At 41.0% G+C, this 12,742-nt stretch overlaps 1 protein-coding gene across 1 annotated transcript in view; it reads left to right on the forward strand.

Moving 5' to 3' along the window:
- ythdc2 (YTH domain containing 2) overlaps window positions 1–12,742 on the forward strand; it is a 93,958-nt gene that overhangs the window by 30,137 nt on the left and 51,079 nt on the right. The window contains 7 exon segments of the mRNA XM_033017441.1: window positions 570–677; window positions 892–1,046; window positions 1,517–1,652; window positions 3,718–3,844; window positions 4,226–4,291; window positions 4,796–4,974; window positions 10,674–10,770. Of these exon segments, the coding sequence (XP_032873332.1) occupies window positions 570–677; window positions 892–1,046; window positions 1,517–1,652; window positions 3,718–3,844; window positions 4,226–4,291; window positions 4,796–4,974; window positions 10,674–10,770 (868 nt within the window).

A 12,742-nucleotide genomic window follows, 5' to 3' on the forward strand; every position in this document is an offset into this window, starting at 1 on the left:
AAGATGCTTGCAAAAATGAGTTGGGCAATGCTTTTCAAGGTTGGAATAAGCCACATTAAACAAAGCCATGGGAGCTTCAATGATGTTTCAATGATTCAACCACCTAGGAATAAAGATAGATTGCTATTTCTAAAGTGAGTAAAAATAACCCATCTGATATTTGGGAAGGTATAACATTGATCTTGGTAAATCATGCTGTGCTCTTCTCATGTGCATCTTATGTAAGGATCTGAATTTTATAGCACTTTCATTCCATAGAACATCTCTAACCTTATTACCAGTGAAGTACTTCATGAAATGTTACTGTGAGAGAAAAGTAGTAACCAAGTAGTATCCAGCAATAGTGATAATCAGATGATATGATTTTCAGAGATCTTTAAGCTGTTATTGCTCGTCTTAAAATTAGAAACCTGCTCTGAGCAGAACGCGCTATAAAGCAACTAGCGATATGCCAATTTTAAGTATTAAATAGGACTGCCAGACTTTTAGTCAGGGTATAAATATTTTATCAAAAGAAGAGCAAGGCTGATTCAAGAATAGATTTTGATCTTTGGTTCCTTTCTTCCAAGTTCAAGGAAGACCATTTGAAGTAAAGGAACTCTTTTTAGAGGACATCTTGCGAACTACTGGCTACACAAACAAAGAGATGTTGAAATATAAAAAGGAGAAACAGCAAGGTAACCTTATTTGTTGATATCACAATCTCTGTTCCTTGATTCCAATAAAAAATTAATTTGTGTAAAGGCAGCAACCATGAGTTGGTCCAGTTTTGTAAGATTTTAACCCAACAATAGCATATTGTAATAGGTTTATTTAGTATAATGCATGAAATTATCTACATTTAAAATAATATATATAATTATTTTTCACAATTATATTTTATCTTCTCAGAGGAAAAGCAACAAACAAACTTGAGTGAATGGTATAAAGCCAAGGAGACCAGCGGTACCAGCAGATCAGAATATCAAAGACAAAGATTTATCCCAAGTCTGACAGCAGAAAATGATTTGCTTGATGATGGTGGAGACAGTGTATTTAGTCAGTTGGTAATTGGCTAATTTTTAAATGATTAATTTTTATTTTTCTACATTTCCTCCAGCTATATTGTTCAATTTGATTGTTATTAGTTACAAGGCTATACAGTTCAATCCATAAGCATTACCATGCATTGTTGGTCATCTAATAATGGTTGCCTTGCAATTGTAGAAGACAGAATAATCTCCTTTCTTAAAATGATATATTTGAAATCAAACATTCCGCAACGCATAGTTGAGTGTAGTTCAGCTAATGATTTGTGGTATAGAAGTAGCTTTTTGACCTATTAATTATGAATCAACAAAACTTTTACTATTGCCACCTTTAAATTTACACGTGATCATTTACATTTTGCATGTATGACAAATTAACGAAACTTTAGAAATTTGCGAACAAAATTTCTGATTTTTTTTAATTTGAATTTTTCTTCTAAGTATATAACAAAAGCTTCAATTTGCTCTCCATTTTCTTTATTTTATAGAATGAGAAAGATTTTAATTCTCTTGAGCCTTGGCTCATAAAGGAAATGGATGCCTGTCTGTCTGACATTTGGCTACACAAAGATGTTGATGCTTTCGCTCAATTGTTTCATCTTATTTTAAGTGAGAACGTTAGTGGTGAGTTGTCTTCTTGGGGTATATTTTTTGAGTATATGCCACCAACAACCTATCTTGCGAGTCTCCTGTGCTTAGTAGAAAGTTGCAGACTGGAAGAGGTATAGTACTCTGTGTTAACATTTCAATTTTTATAAACATGTTATAAATGTTAATATTAATCATAAATTTATTTGCAGTGTTTTTTGTTCTACTTTTTCTAAACTTAATTCAGTTCATTGCAAAACATTATTTAATGCACTATGGAAACAGGAACTGCATCATGTATGTGCAATCATTTGCATTCAAACATTAGCAGTGCACTGAATATTTTGATATACAGGATAGACAAAGGATAGTTAGTGGATGTTGTTTACATGGATTTTCAGAAGGTCTTTGATAAAGTGCCGTACATGAGACTGCTGAGCAAGATTGCCCATGGTATTAGAAGCAAGGTACTAGCATTGAATGGAGATTGGCTGACTGGAAGAAGGCAAAATGTGAGGGAGTTGAACACAACCCTTTTCTCATTAATGTAAATATTCGTCGACATCCATACCTGATCCCCTCACAATGATGCGTAGAAAGCACACCAGTGGATTTGCTTAGGTATCTAAGTAGGTACAGCATGTCCACAAAAATTCTCTCAAACTTTGACAGATGAGCAATGGGAAGTATTCTGATAGGGTGTATCTTAGGTTGAATTGCAATTGCTCCACCCTGACCGTCTGAACTGCAGAGAGTAGTGAACACTGTCCAGTCCATTTCAGGCTCGTCATTTCCTTCCTTCCTTCCAGTCCATCTTCACAGCACGCTGCATCAGAATGGCTGGGAGTATTGTCAAGGCTGCATGCCACCCTGACCTTTCCCTTTTCTCTCTTTTAACTTCTGGGAGAAGATCCAGAAGCTTGAAATCCCAGATCACCAGACAAGACAGTTTCTTCCCCACAGCTATCAGCCTCCTGAACCAGTCACCTCCTTTGCAATCTCTGTCCCGAATATCCTGCCACATATTCTTACTCTCAAAACTACTGCATTTAATTACTCCTTTGTTGCACTTAAGTATTTTTGCAATACTTCAGTTTGCATTGCAAACTTTGCACCTTTCTGCTGTCTTGCATTTGTTGTATTTATTGTATATATCATTACCTTATACTGTTTATTTTATGTTTTATTTGAACAAGAATATTCATCGCACCCTGGTTATAATAGATAATAAACTAATCTGAATCTTTAGGTACATTGCTTCTTTCCTTAAGGGGTTGGACAGGCTAGATGCAGGAAGATTGTTCCCGATGTTGGGGAAGTCCAGGACAAGGGGTCACAGTTTAAGGATAAAGGGGAAATCCTTTAGGACCGAGATGAGAAAAACATTTTTCACACAGAGAGTGGTGAATCTCTGGAACTCTCTGCCACAGAAGGTAGTTGAGGCCAGTCCATTGGCTATATTTAAGAGGGAGCTAGATGTGGCCCTTGTGGCTAATGGGATCAGGGTGTATGGAGAGAAGGCAGGTACAGGATACTGAGTTGGATGATCAGCCATGATCATATTGAATGGCGGTGCAGGCTCGAAGGACTACTCCTGCACCTATTTTCTATGTTTAATATTATTTATCTTTTATTTCTCTGATATCTTTTGAAAACAATTCATTGGATGTTGACAGCAGTGAGATCGTTACATGGGATGGCTGGGACAGGAAAGTCCGGAAAAACATCAGGAGGGGTGGTGCTGAGGCATGTGCAATGATGGACAACAATGTGGGGCAACATAGCATTTTTATTGTAGCATTTATAGTGCCTTTGAGTCTTTGTTCAGGGGAAATTAAGACAATTTCCTGTTGGGAATTATACTTATAATAATTGCATTCACAATTGCTTTGCTTTTTAAAGTAAACAGCCATTGCCTGTGAGGATGTAAAAATTGAGGTGGGAACAGATGCTCCTACGAGTTCATAAACAGATAACTGAAGCAAATACCAGTTATGGGCACATTTCTGCAGTGACACATGTACTTTTTCTTTTAGACATAAAGACAAAATTTGTATGTGTGTGCTTTATTATTACATAGTGATCACTCTCCAAATTTCAGTTGACTACAGGCATAGTGAAACCAGCGCTACTCCATTAATGATAGCTGCAGGCCGGGGGTTTCTAAGTCAAGTGGAACAACTACTCAGCATGGGAGCAAATGCGAATGTTAAGGCTTCAAATGGCTGGTATGGAATTTGTTTGTTTTTACATTGATCTTTTGAGTTAAAATGTGTATTTTATTTAATTAATTTATCAAAACATTGTCACTGTTAATCAACTTAAAATTCAATCATCTCCAATTCATGAGCAATTTCTTACACACTATTTTTCCAGGCTAGTGGAGATAATTATACTGCACTTTGTATTCTATTGAACTGAAAGCGTTAGCTCAGCAGCAGAAACATTATCAGGAGACTTTGAGATTGGGTTCAGGGCACCCAGGCAGATTGACTAACCTAATTTAACAGGTTAATTTGTTGTTACTGGTGGTATTCTGGGAAGTAGAAACTTATTTTGGATTATGATGGTAGCTCTGGATTTCAAAAAAATATATTTAATGTTTTCAGGTTGGCTTTGGATTGGGCTAAACGATTTGGTCAAAGTGAGATTATAGATCTTCTGGAGTCATTCAAGTAAGGACAGACATTTTATTTTATTTTCTAAATCTACTAATCACAATACGGGTAAAAACATATAAAGGTAAATTGTATTAATGTTACTTTATTTCCGTTTTGGGGATGTGAGCGCATTACGATAATGAAGATGATGATTTTTGATTCATGTCATAATCATCTGCGTGAACTAGCTGTAATGTGTGCAAACAATGCATGTTTACTCCCTGCTTCGGTGCAGTATCTTTTATCGTAGCAATGTGATAAATTTGTTTGCTGTAACATGCATTTTCTGTTGAACCTGAGTGAATTGTCGCTTATATGAAGCTTTCTCATGCCTTTTCACTTTTCTTTATTCAGTCCTATTGTTAATATTTAAAGAAGCTATTGTATGTTTTATGTACCTCTGATTCTGAAATCATAGTTAAACTGAGTTTCAAGTTGGAACAGGTGAACATTTGCCCTTTCATAGTTTGTGCCGATTTCTAATATTGAGCATCTTGCTATTTCCTTTTCATATACAAGTTCTTCAATAGAATTGGGGAGTCTTGATGAGTGTGTCCTGGTGCAAACAGACGGTGGAGAGCTAAGTCAAGAAGATAAAGAAATTCTAAGTGTCTACCACCACAGCTTTGATGATGAAAAAGTTGATCTGGATCTAATCATGCACCTTCTTTACAACATCTTTCAGAGTTCTGATGATGGTAAGAAATAATTTGAGCATCTTGGATTTAATTTCAAGCTGATTGTTCATCATGATAAATGTTTTAACATCATTTAATTTTCTGCCCAGGACAGCTACCACTAATACAGGTGCACAACCTTTTATCCGAAAGCGTTGGGACCAGACACTTTTCGTAATTCGGAATTTGTCGGCCTTCAGAATGGAAAATTTTTAGCGTAGATTTTAATGGCTGGCTCAGTGGTAGAGTGCTCGGCTCATATCCGCAAGGTCGCGAGTTTGCGCCTTGATCCCGGCAGTTCCTCGGTCGCGAGTTTGAGTCTTCAATGTCGTTTTTTCTTGCAGAATAAATGTCTGTATGAAATGCAGTGTGTTGAATGAATTCCTGAATTTGTAAATGTGACCGCAGCATTGAATCACCTCTCGCACTCATTTCACCCTAGCGGGGCTACATGCCCTTAGGCGGCCTAAGGCGACATTTTCACACTCTTATATCCGTGTACAGCAGAGGCGACGTGCGTTTGGCGCCAAACGTGAGCTTTGGCGTGCCATGTTTAGCGCCAAACGTGAGCTTTGGTGTGCAGACGACATCCTGGAAAAAATGTCCGGTTTCTTCCAGGTAGGCGATTTACCCTCCCGGGCAATATACCCTCCACTTCTCTTTTATGAAGGGGATTTAGTTCCCCTTTCTTCCAGGACCGACCGGAGGTTCCGCTGTCACCTCTGCGGGCCACCCTCGGTGAACGCTCACTCAACTTTGTCTTGGGATTCCTACTCTCCCGCGCAATGTACCCTCACCTTCTCTTTTATGAATGGGGATTTAGTACCCCTTTCTTCGAGGACCGACTGGAGGTTCCGCTGTCACCTCTGCGGGCCGCCCTCGGTGAACGTCCTGTCTCCCTGTCCCTGGGATAGTAGGGGGCGATCAAACAGCACAATACCCCCCTCCCCCTCCAACTCCAGAGGATTCCGCTCCCCGATGGGCCGCTACGGCGACAAGTGGCAGTTCGCCCACAGCCCGAGCTGCGCGACCCCAAGAACAAGACGTCCCTTGCACACCATCAGCTTCTGCCCATACGGGGAGCGTGTTCCTCTGGAGTTGGAACGGAGCTGGGCTGGAGTTGCTGATCTGGGATCTCCGTGCTTGCAGTGGGCCTGGGGGTCGGTGTCCCGATGAGGGGGCACAGCTCGGGCTGTGGGCGAACTGCCATTTGTCGCCGTAGCGGCCCATCGGGGAACGGCTTCTGGTGGTCCTGACGTCTCCGGCCAGTTTGCAGTTTTCCTCTGGAGTTGGAACGGGGCTGGGCTGCTGCTGGCTGTGGGTCTCTGGGATCTCCATGCTTGCAGTGGGCCTGGGGGTCGGTGTCCCGTTGGTCCTGACGTCTCCAGTGACTGGCACTGACCTGCTGGCATCGCCGACGTGAAGACAGTGCAAAGCCCCCGCGCCGGTGCAATGGGCGGGGAGCTGGAGAGGGGAGGGAAGGGGTCACACACATGGCCGGGAAGCAGAGGGGTGTAGGTGGGGTGAAACTGAAGGGAGCGACAATCTGCTGCTGCCTGCCCGCTGAGTTAAAAAGTTCCCACGCAAGACTCACGATACACTGTGTATCGTGAGTCTACCGTGGGAACTTTTTAACTCAGCGGGCAGGCAGCAGCATATTGTCAATTATTAACCCTCCCGCGCAATATACCCTCACCTTCTCTTTTATGAATGGGGATTTAGTTCCCCTTTCTTCGAGGACCGACCGGAGGTTCCGCTGTCACCTCTGCGGGCCGCCCTCGGTGAACGTTTTCAAGGACCTTTCTTCAAGGACCGAAAAAATGTCCGCTATTCGGAGGTTTTCGTTATTTGGATCTTCGGATAAAAGGTTGTGCACCTGTAGTGAGTTCTGCATTTTTACTCGTTAAAATATGATGTTCTGGGAACATCTACCTGGGTGATGTGTTCCTCCTGAATTTTATACTAGATTTATTTTGTTAGATTTATTACTACATTTATTCTTTTAAATTTGGAATATATTTGTTTACTTCATCCATTTTTGATCAAAACCTTGATGACATAAATGCATGGAAGTTGGCATAAATAATTTCCTACGCACATGTAGTTGAATCTATTTAAATGGAGTTAAGAATCCTCCAGCTGCGGAAAACATTGGTGGGAATTTGTCGTCCTTTAGACAATTTCCAGACTAAGAACAGTGGTAGTGTAGTTTAGTTTAGAGATACAGCACGGAAACAGACCCTTCGGCCCACTGAGTCCGCACCGCACAGTCCTATTTACAATTATACCAATTATACCAAATTTACAATTATACAATTTACAATTATACCAAACAAATTAACCTACAGACCTGTACATCTTTGGAGTGTGGGAGGAAACCAGAGACTTCAGAGAAAACCCCCGCAGGTCACGGGGAGAACGTACAAACCTCAAGCAGACAGCACCCGTAGTCGAGGTCAAACCCAGGTCTCTGGCACTGTATGGCAGCAACTCTGGCACTGTAAGGCAGCAACTCTACCACTGAGTCTCTGTGCCGCCCCTATTGCAGAGCTGCCAAGTAATACGGATTTTCCGTATTTTGTACGGAAATGCGATTAGAATACGGATGTACGGTTTTGTGTTGTTAAATACGGATTTTAAATACGGAGTTCAGTTCAGGCTGAATAAGGGTCTCGACCAGAAACATCACCCATTCCTTCTCTCCAGGCTGCCTGTCCCGCTCCAGGTTTAAACAGAGCGCTGTCAGTTTAACGTGTGTGAATTTAAAAGAAGAGCTGTCGGCTACAGCGCTAGGGGTTCTAAAAATAATACCACCAGCTGGAGTGCTATGGGCTTTAAACATAGCGCTATGGGCTTTGAACACAGCGCTATGGCCACAGCACTCTGGGTCACAGACTGTTCAGGAAAATTCTCGTATAACAATGAGTCTTTGGAATTCTCTTTCTCAGTGGTAGTTGAGCCTTTGATTATTTTTCAGGCAGTGGTAGAATTCTGGTTAAGCCCAGTGGTGAACGGTTACCAGTGGGATTGCAGTTACATTGGGATTGGCCTTGATTTTACAAAATGATGGGTGGGCTCAAGGGGGAGAGAGGGAGGGGTAGAGAAAGGGAGGGGTGGAGGAAGGGAGAGGATGGAGAGGAGAGGGAGAAGGAGGGAGGGAGAGAGAGGGAGGAAGGTGAATAATAGACGGAGGGGAAAAAAGGATGAAGGAGAGGGAGGGTGGGTGGGAGGGAGGGAGAGAAAGGGGGAGGGGGAGACAGGGAGGAGAGAGGGAGGGAGAGAGAGGGAGGGAGAAAGGTATGGACAATAGGTGCAGGAGTAGGCCGTTCCGCCCTTCGAGCCAGCACCACAATTGAATGTGATCGTGGCTGATCATCCCCAATCAGTACCCTGTTCCAGCCTTTTCCCCATATCCCCTGACAATGATGTGTTTTTCCCTGTTTTTTTTTAAGTGAAGCAGTGTGAAATTGTGAGCATCAGTGATAGGATGAGAATTTTTATACTGACGAATTGTAATGTTTATGTTGGCCTAAAATAGGACACCTTGATAGTGTCCTCTGTGATGTTCAAAGGAAAGACTGAACTCTTGAAGTTTCTTTAAGCCCTATCTAGCTCTCTCTTGAAAGCATCCAGAGAACCTGCCTCCACCGCCCTCTGAGGCAGAGAATTCCACACACTCACAACTCTCTGTGAGAAAAAGTGTTTCCTCGTCTCCGCTCTAAATGGCTTACCCCTTATTCTTAAACTGTGGCCCCTGGTTCTGGACACCCCCAACATCGGGAACATGTTTCCTGCCTCCAGCGTGTCCAAACCCTTAACAATCTTATATGTTTCAATAAGATACCCTCTCATCCTTCTAAACTCCAGAGTGTACAAGCCCAGCTGCTCCAATCTCTCAGCATATGACAGTTCTGCCATCTTGTAAACCTACGCTGCACTCCCTCAATAGCAAGAATGTCCTTCCTCAAATTAGGGTACCAAAACTGCACACAATACTCCAGGTGTGCTCTCACTAGGGCTCTGTACAATTGCAGAAGGACCTTTTTGCTCCTATACTTGACTCCTCTTGTTATAAAGGCCAACATGCCATTCGCTTTCTTCACTGCCTGCTGTACCTGCATGCTTACTTTCATAGACTGATGATCAAAGACCCCCAGATCCCGCTGTACTTCCCCTTTTCCCAACTTGACGCCATTTAGATAGTAATCTGCCTTCCTGTTTTTGCTACCAAAGTGGATAACCTCACATTTCTCCACATTAAACGTCATCTGCCATGCATCCGCCCACTCCCCCAACCTGTCCAAGTCACCCTGCATTCTCATAGTATGGAGGGAGCGAGGGAGAGAGAGGAAGAAGCGAGAGAGAGGAAGGAGGGAGCGAGGGAGGGAGAGGGAGACTTCGAAAATGGCTTCTACATCATCATCTAGTGCTAAAGGCAGGATGCAGCCATTCAAACAGCAGTATAGAAAGAGATGGCAACAAATGCACTGTCAAGTAAGGTGCGTAGAAGACGTCAATTGGTAGCAAAGTTATGCATTCCTGTACTCTTACATGGGTATGACTGCACCTAAAAAATAAAATAAAAATCAGCAAAATGGCACCGCATAAAAATACTGATTTCCTCAGCAAAACACTGATTTTCAGGTACTGGAATACTGAAATGCTCTGACAAAACATGGCAGCTCTGCTATTGCTCTCCCTAATCACTCCGAAGTGAGGAGACATTAAGACATTGATGGATCTGGAGCCATGCAGGCCATACTGGTTAAGGCTGGTAGACTTCCTTTCCGGAAGTATAATTGTTACCCAGATGGGTTAAAACAACAATCTAGAATCTTTATGGTCACTTTTGCTAGTTGTAGATTATATATTTAAACTTCTGATTTATTTAATTATAAAAATTTAGATTCCCCAGCTTTCATGTATAGGACATTATGCAGCTAAAAGCCTACCTAATTGCTCATTTAATTGCTCTTGAACTTTCTATGTCATTTCAGAAGGAATTCTGCTGTGGGGTTGCATATCGGCTGTTTAAAGAATACCATGATTATTTCCCTAAGCTATATCAGTGAAGCAGATAGATTTTTATGACATTATGATAGTCTATTTGTTCCTATAAATGATGATTGATTGTTATTTCCAGATACTCCAGTTCATTAAATAAATACATTCTCTAGCTACAGTTTTGGCATTTGCACTGGGCTATCATTACAGCATGTGTCAGGTTGAAAATTTGTTCAGACCTCTGAATTGCTAGTCCAGCAACTTAATCACGATGCTGCTATATTCACTTTGAATGTATTTTCACAAATGTTATACATATTTGTCTCTCCATGCTATAATAAGATGGAGAAATTGTTGACTTAATTAAAATCATAATGCAGCTTATGATTTCATTGCAAGTAATGAATAAAACAACGTTTTTTTTTAGGATTCTGGAATTGGCGTTTGTATTTTTGTATGACTTTTAAATGTGGCTGGAAGAATAGATAACCGTAGATACATCCATCAGCTTTAAGGCCTGAGGTATAATTGTGAGTGATTTAGGATTAGTGATTAGTCAGAATCAAGAACAAATCCTGACAGAGATAGCAACAAAGCCTATGCGTAGTTACAGGAATGTCTTATATGCATCATTTAATTGGGTTTAGTGATAATCATATCTCATCTACTACAAATTACCATTACTAGTGGAATTTATTTCGTTGTTTTATTTCCAGGTGCCGTTTTAATCTTTTTACCAGGATATGATGAAATTGTAGGACTCAGAGATCGCATTTTGTATGATGATAAAAGATTTGCAGATAATTCTCATAAGTAAGTTATCAATACATTTATTGCTTAGAATTTCTGAAATTGAAAATTAAGTAGTTCTGTAAAGTTTAATTATTTTCCATGTACTGTCAAATTGTGTTCATATATACATATTGTATCGAAATTTAACTTGGTACATAGACACTAATCAGTGTACTGGAACCATATACGTAACATAGAATCCTTTATGTGATATATATAGATATTCTCAATCCTTTACTTCTTCCGAAGGTAAAGTTGTTGGTGATGATTTTGAGCAGAAATCCAATTCTTTTTCTGGGCTATGAAAAGGTGAAACTAATTGTACTGTTTCTGCTGCCACCCTCTGGCATATTGGGCTTTCTTCCATTTGTCTAACATTCATACATCTGCTGAGAATTGAACAACAGCAGTGTTTATGGTATCATGAGTCATTACTCATATACGTGACAAATGCAACATACGCAACCTTCAAGGGAGTTTGGAGTTTACACTGGAGTTTAAAGATACAGTGTGGATACAGGCCATTCAGCCCACCGAATCTGCGCTAACCACCAATCTATCCTAGACACTAGGGACAATTTACAGAAGCCAGCTAACATACAAACCTGCACGTCTTTGGAATGTGGGTGGAAACCAGAGCATCAGGAGAAAACTTACGTGATCATAGGGAGAACGTGCAAACTCAGTACAGACAGCGCTCGTAGTTGGGATCTAACCCGGGTCTCTGGCGCTGTGCCACAGTGCTGCCCCAAATTCTCAATAATATTCTTAATTATTTTTTTAGAAACATTTTAATGTATTATTTTTGAGTACATTATAAAAAGCTACATGTGTAAAATCACCTTTGCAAATGAAATGACCTACAATACATTTAGCGTACAATGCACCTATTGGAGATCTTATTCCCACCTTTCTCTGTCAATCTTTGCACAGCAACCGGTGGGCAGTGTCCCTTCTTCAAAAGCAACCACTATATATGTCAGTATTGCAATAGTGCCTCAAACTGCAGTGCCAGCTCTCACTGCTATCATGGTTCTTGTTACCGGTGTGCAAAAGGGGTATGAGCGTGGTTTGGCATTCCAGTAATCTGTCGTCCAATGTCTGAAGAAAGGTTTTGGCCCGAAACGTTGCCTAATCCTTCGCTCCATAGATGCTGCTGCACCCGCTGAGTTTCTCCAGCATTTTTGTGTACGTCCAATGTAGAGTTGGGAATGCTGCACCATCCAAGGGACCATTATTACACTGGAATATAAAGACCTTTACATGCCTTTGAAGCATGCTTTATTGAAGTCTTCATGCCTCACTGACGCATGGTCTATTTAAAACTGCTGACTTTTAGTAGTGGAAGTCACAAATGGCCTTCCAGCATGAGGTCTTACAACTTTGATCTTAAAAGATTTGGCTTTGGGTCATGGCTGTTTGGTCCAGCTGCTGCAGTGAAATCTCAAAAGTAAAGATCAGAGGAATGTCAGATGATTTATACTCCAATGTACCTAACCTACCGTGTCAAAATCCACAAGAATTTTGTATGTTCCAATGAGAGCACCTCTCATTATGTATTCTAAGTTCAGTGTGCTTAATTTATTTAGGAACAATTTCCCCAGTCTAAGGATTCAGTCTACTGTGCTGTGCATCATGACACTTTGTGTAGTGTGCATATTTTTGCTTATATTTCAGTGCGGCTTCACCAGGGCCTTGTATAATTCATATGCAATTTACATTTGGGAGTATTGTTTCTGTTACATTCACATTGGAGCAATAGAGTTGTGAATTTTGGAAACAGGCCCTTTGGATGAAATAGTCTATGCCAACCAAGGTGCCATCCTGAACTAGTCTCATTTGCTTACTATTCCTATCCATGAACCTGTCCAAATGTCTTTTAAACTTAATTATGCTCATCTCCACCACTTTCTCTGGCAGACTGTTCCATATTCCCATTCCATCCGTGTGGACAGATTTTTCCTCAGGACCCTATAAATCTTTTACCTTAAGC

This window comes from Amblyraja radiata, chromosome 3, assembly GCF_010909765.2.
Source record: "Amblyraja radiata isolate CabotCenter1 chromosome 3, sAmbRad1.1.pri, whole genome shotgun sequence".
Taxonomy (NCBI): domain Eukaryota; kingdom Metazoa; phylum Chordata; class Chondrichthyes; order Rajiformes; family Rajidae; genus Amblyraja; species Amblyraja radiata.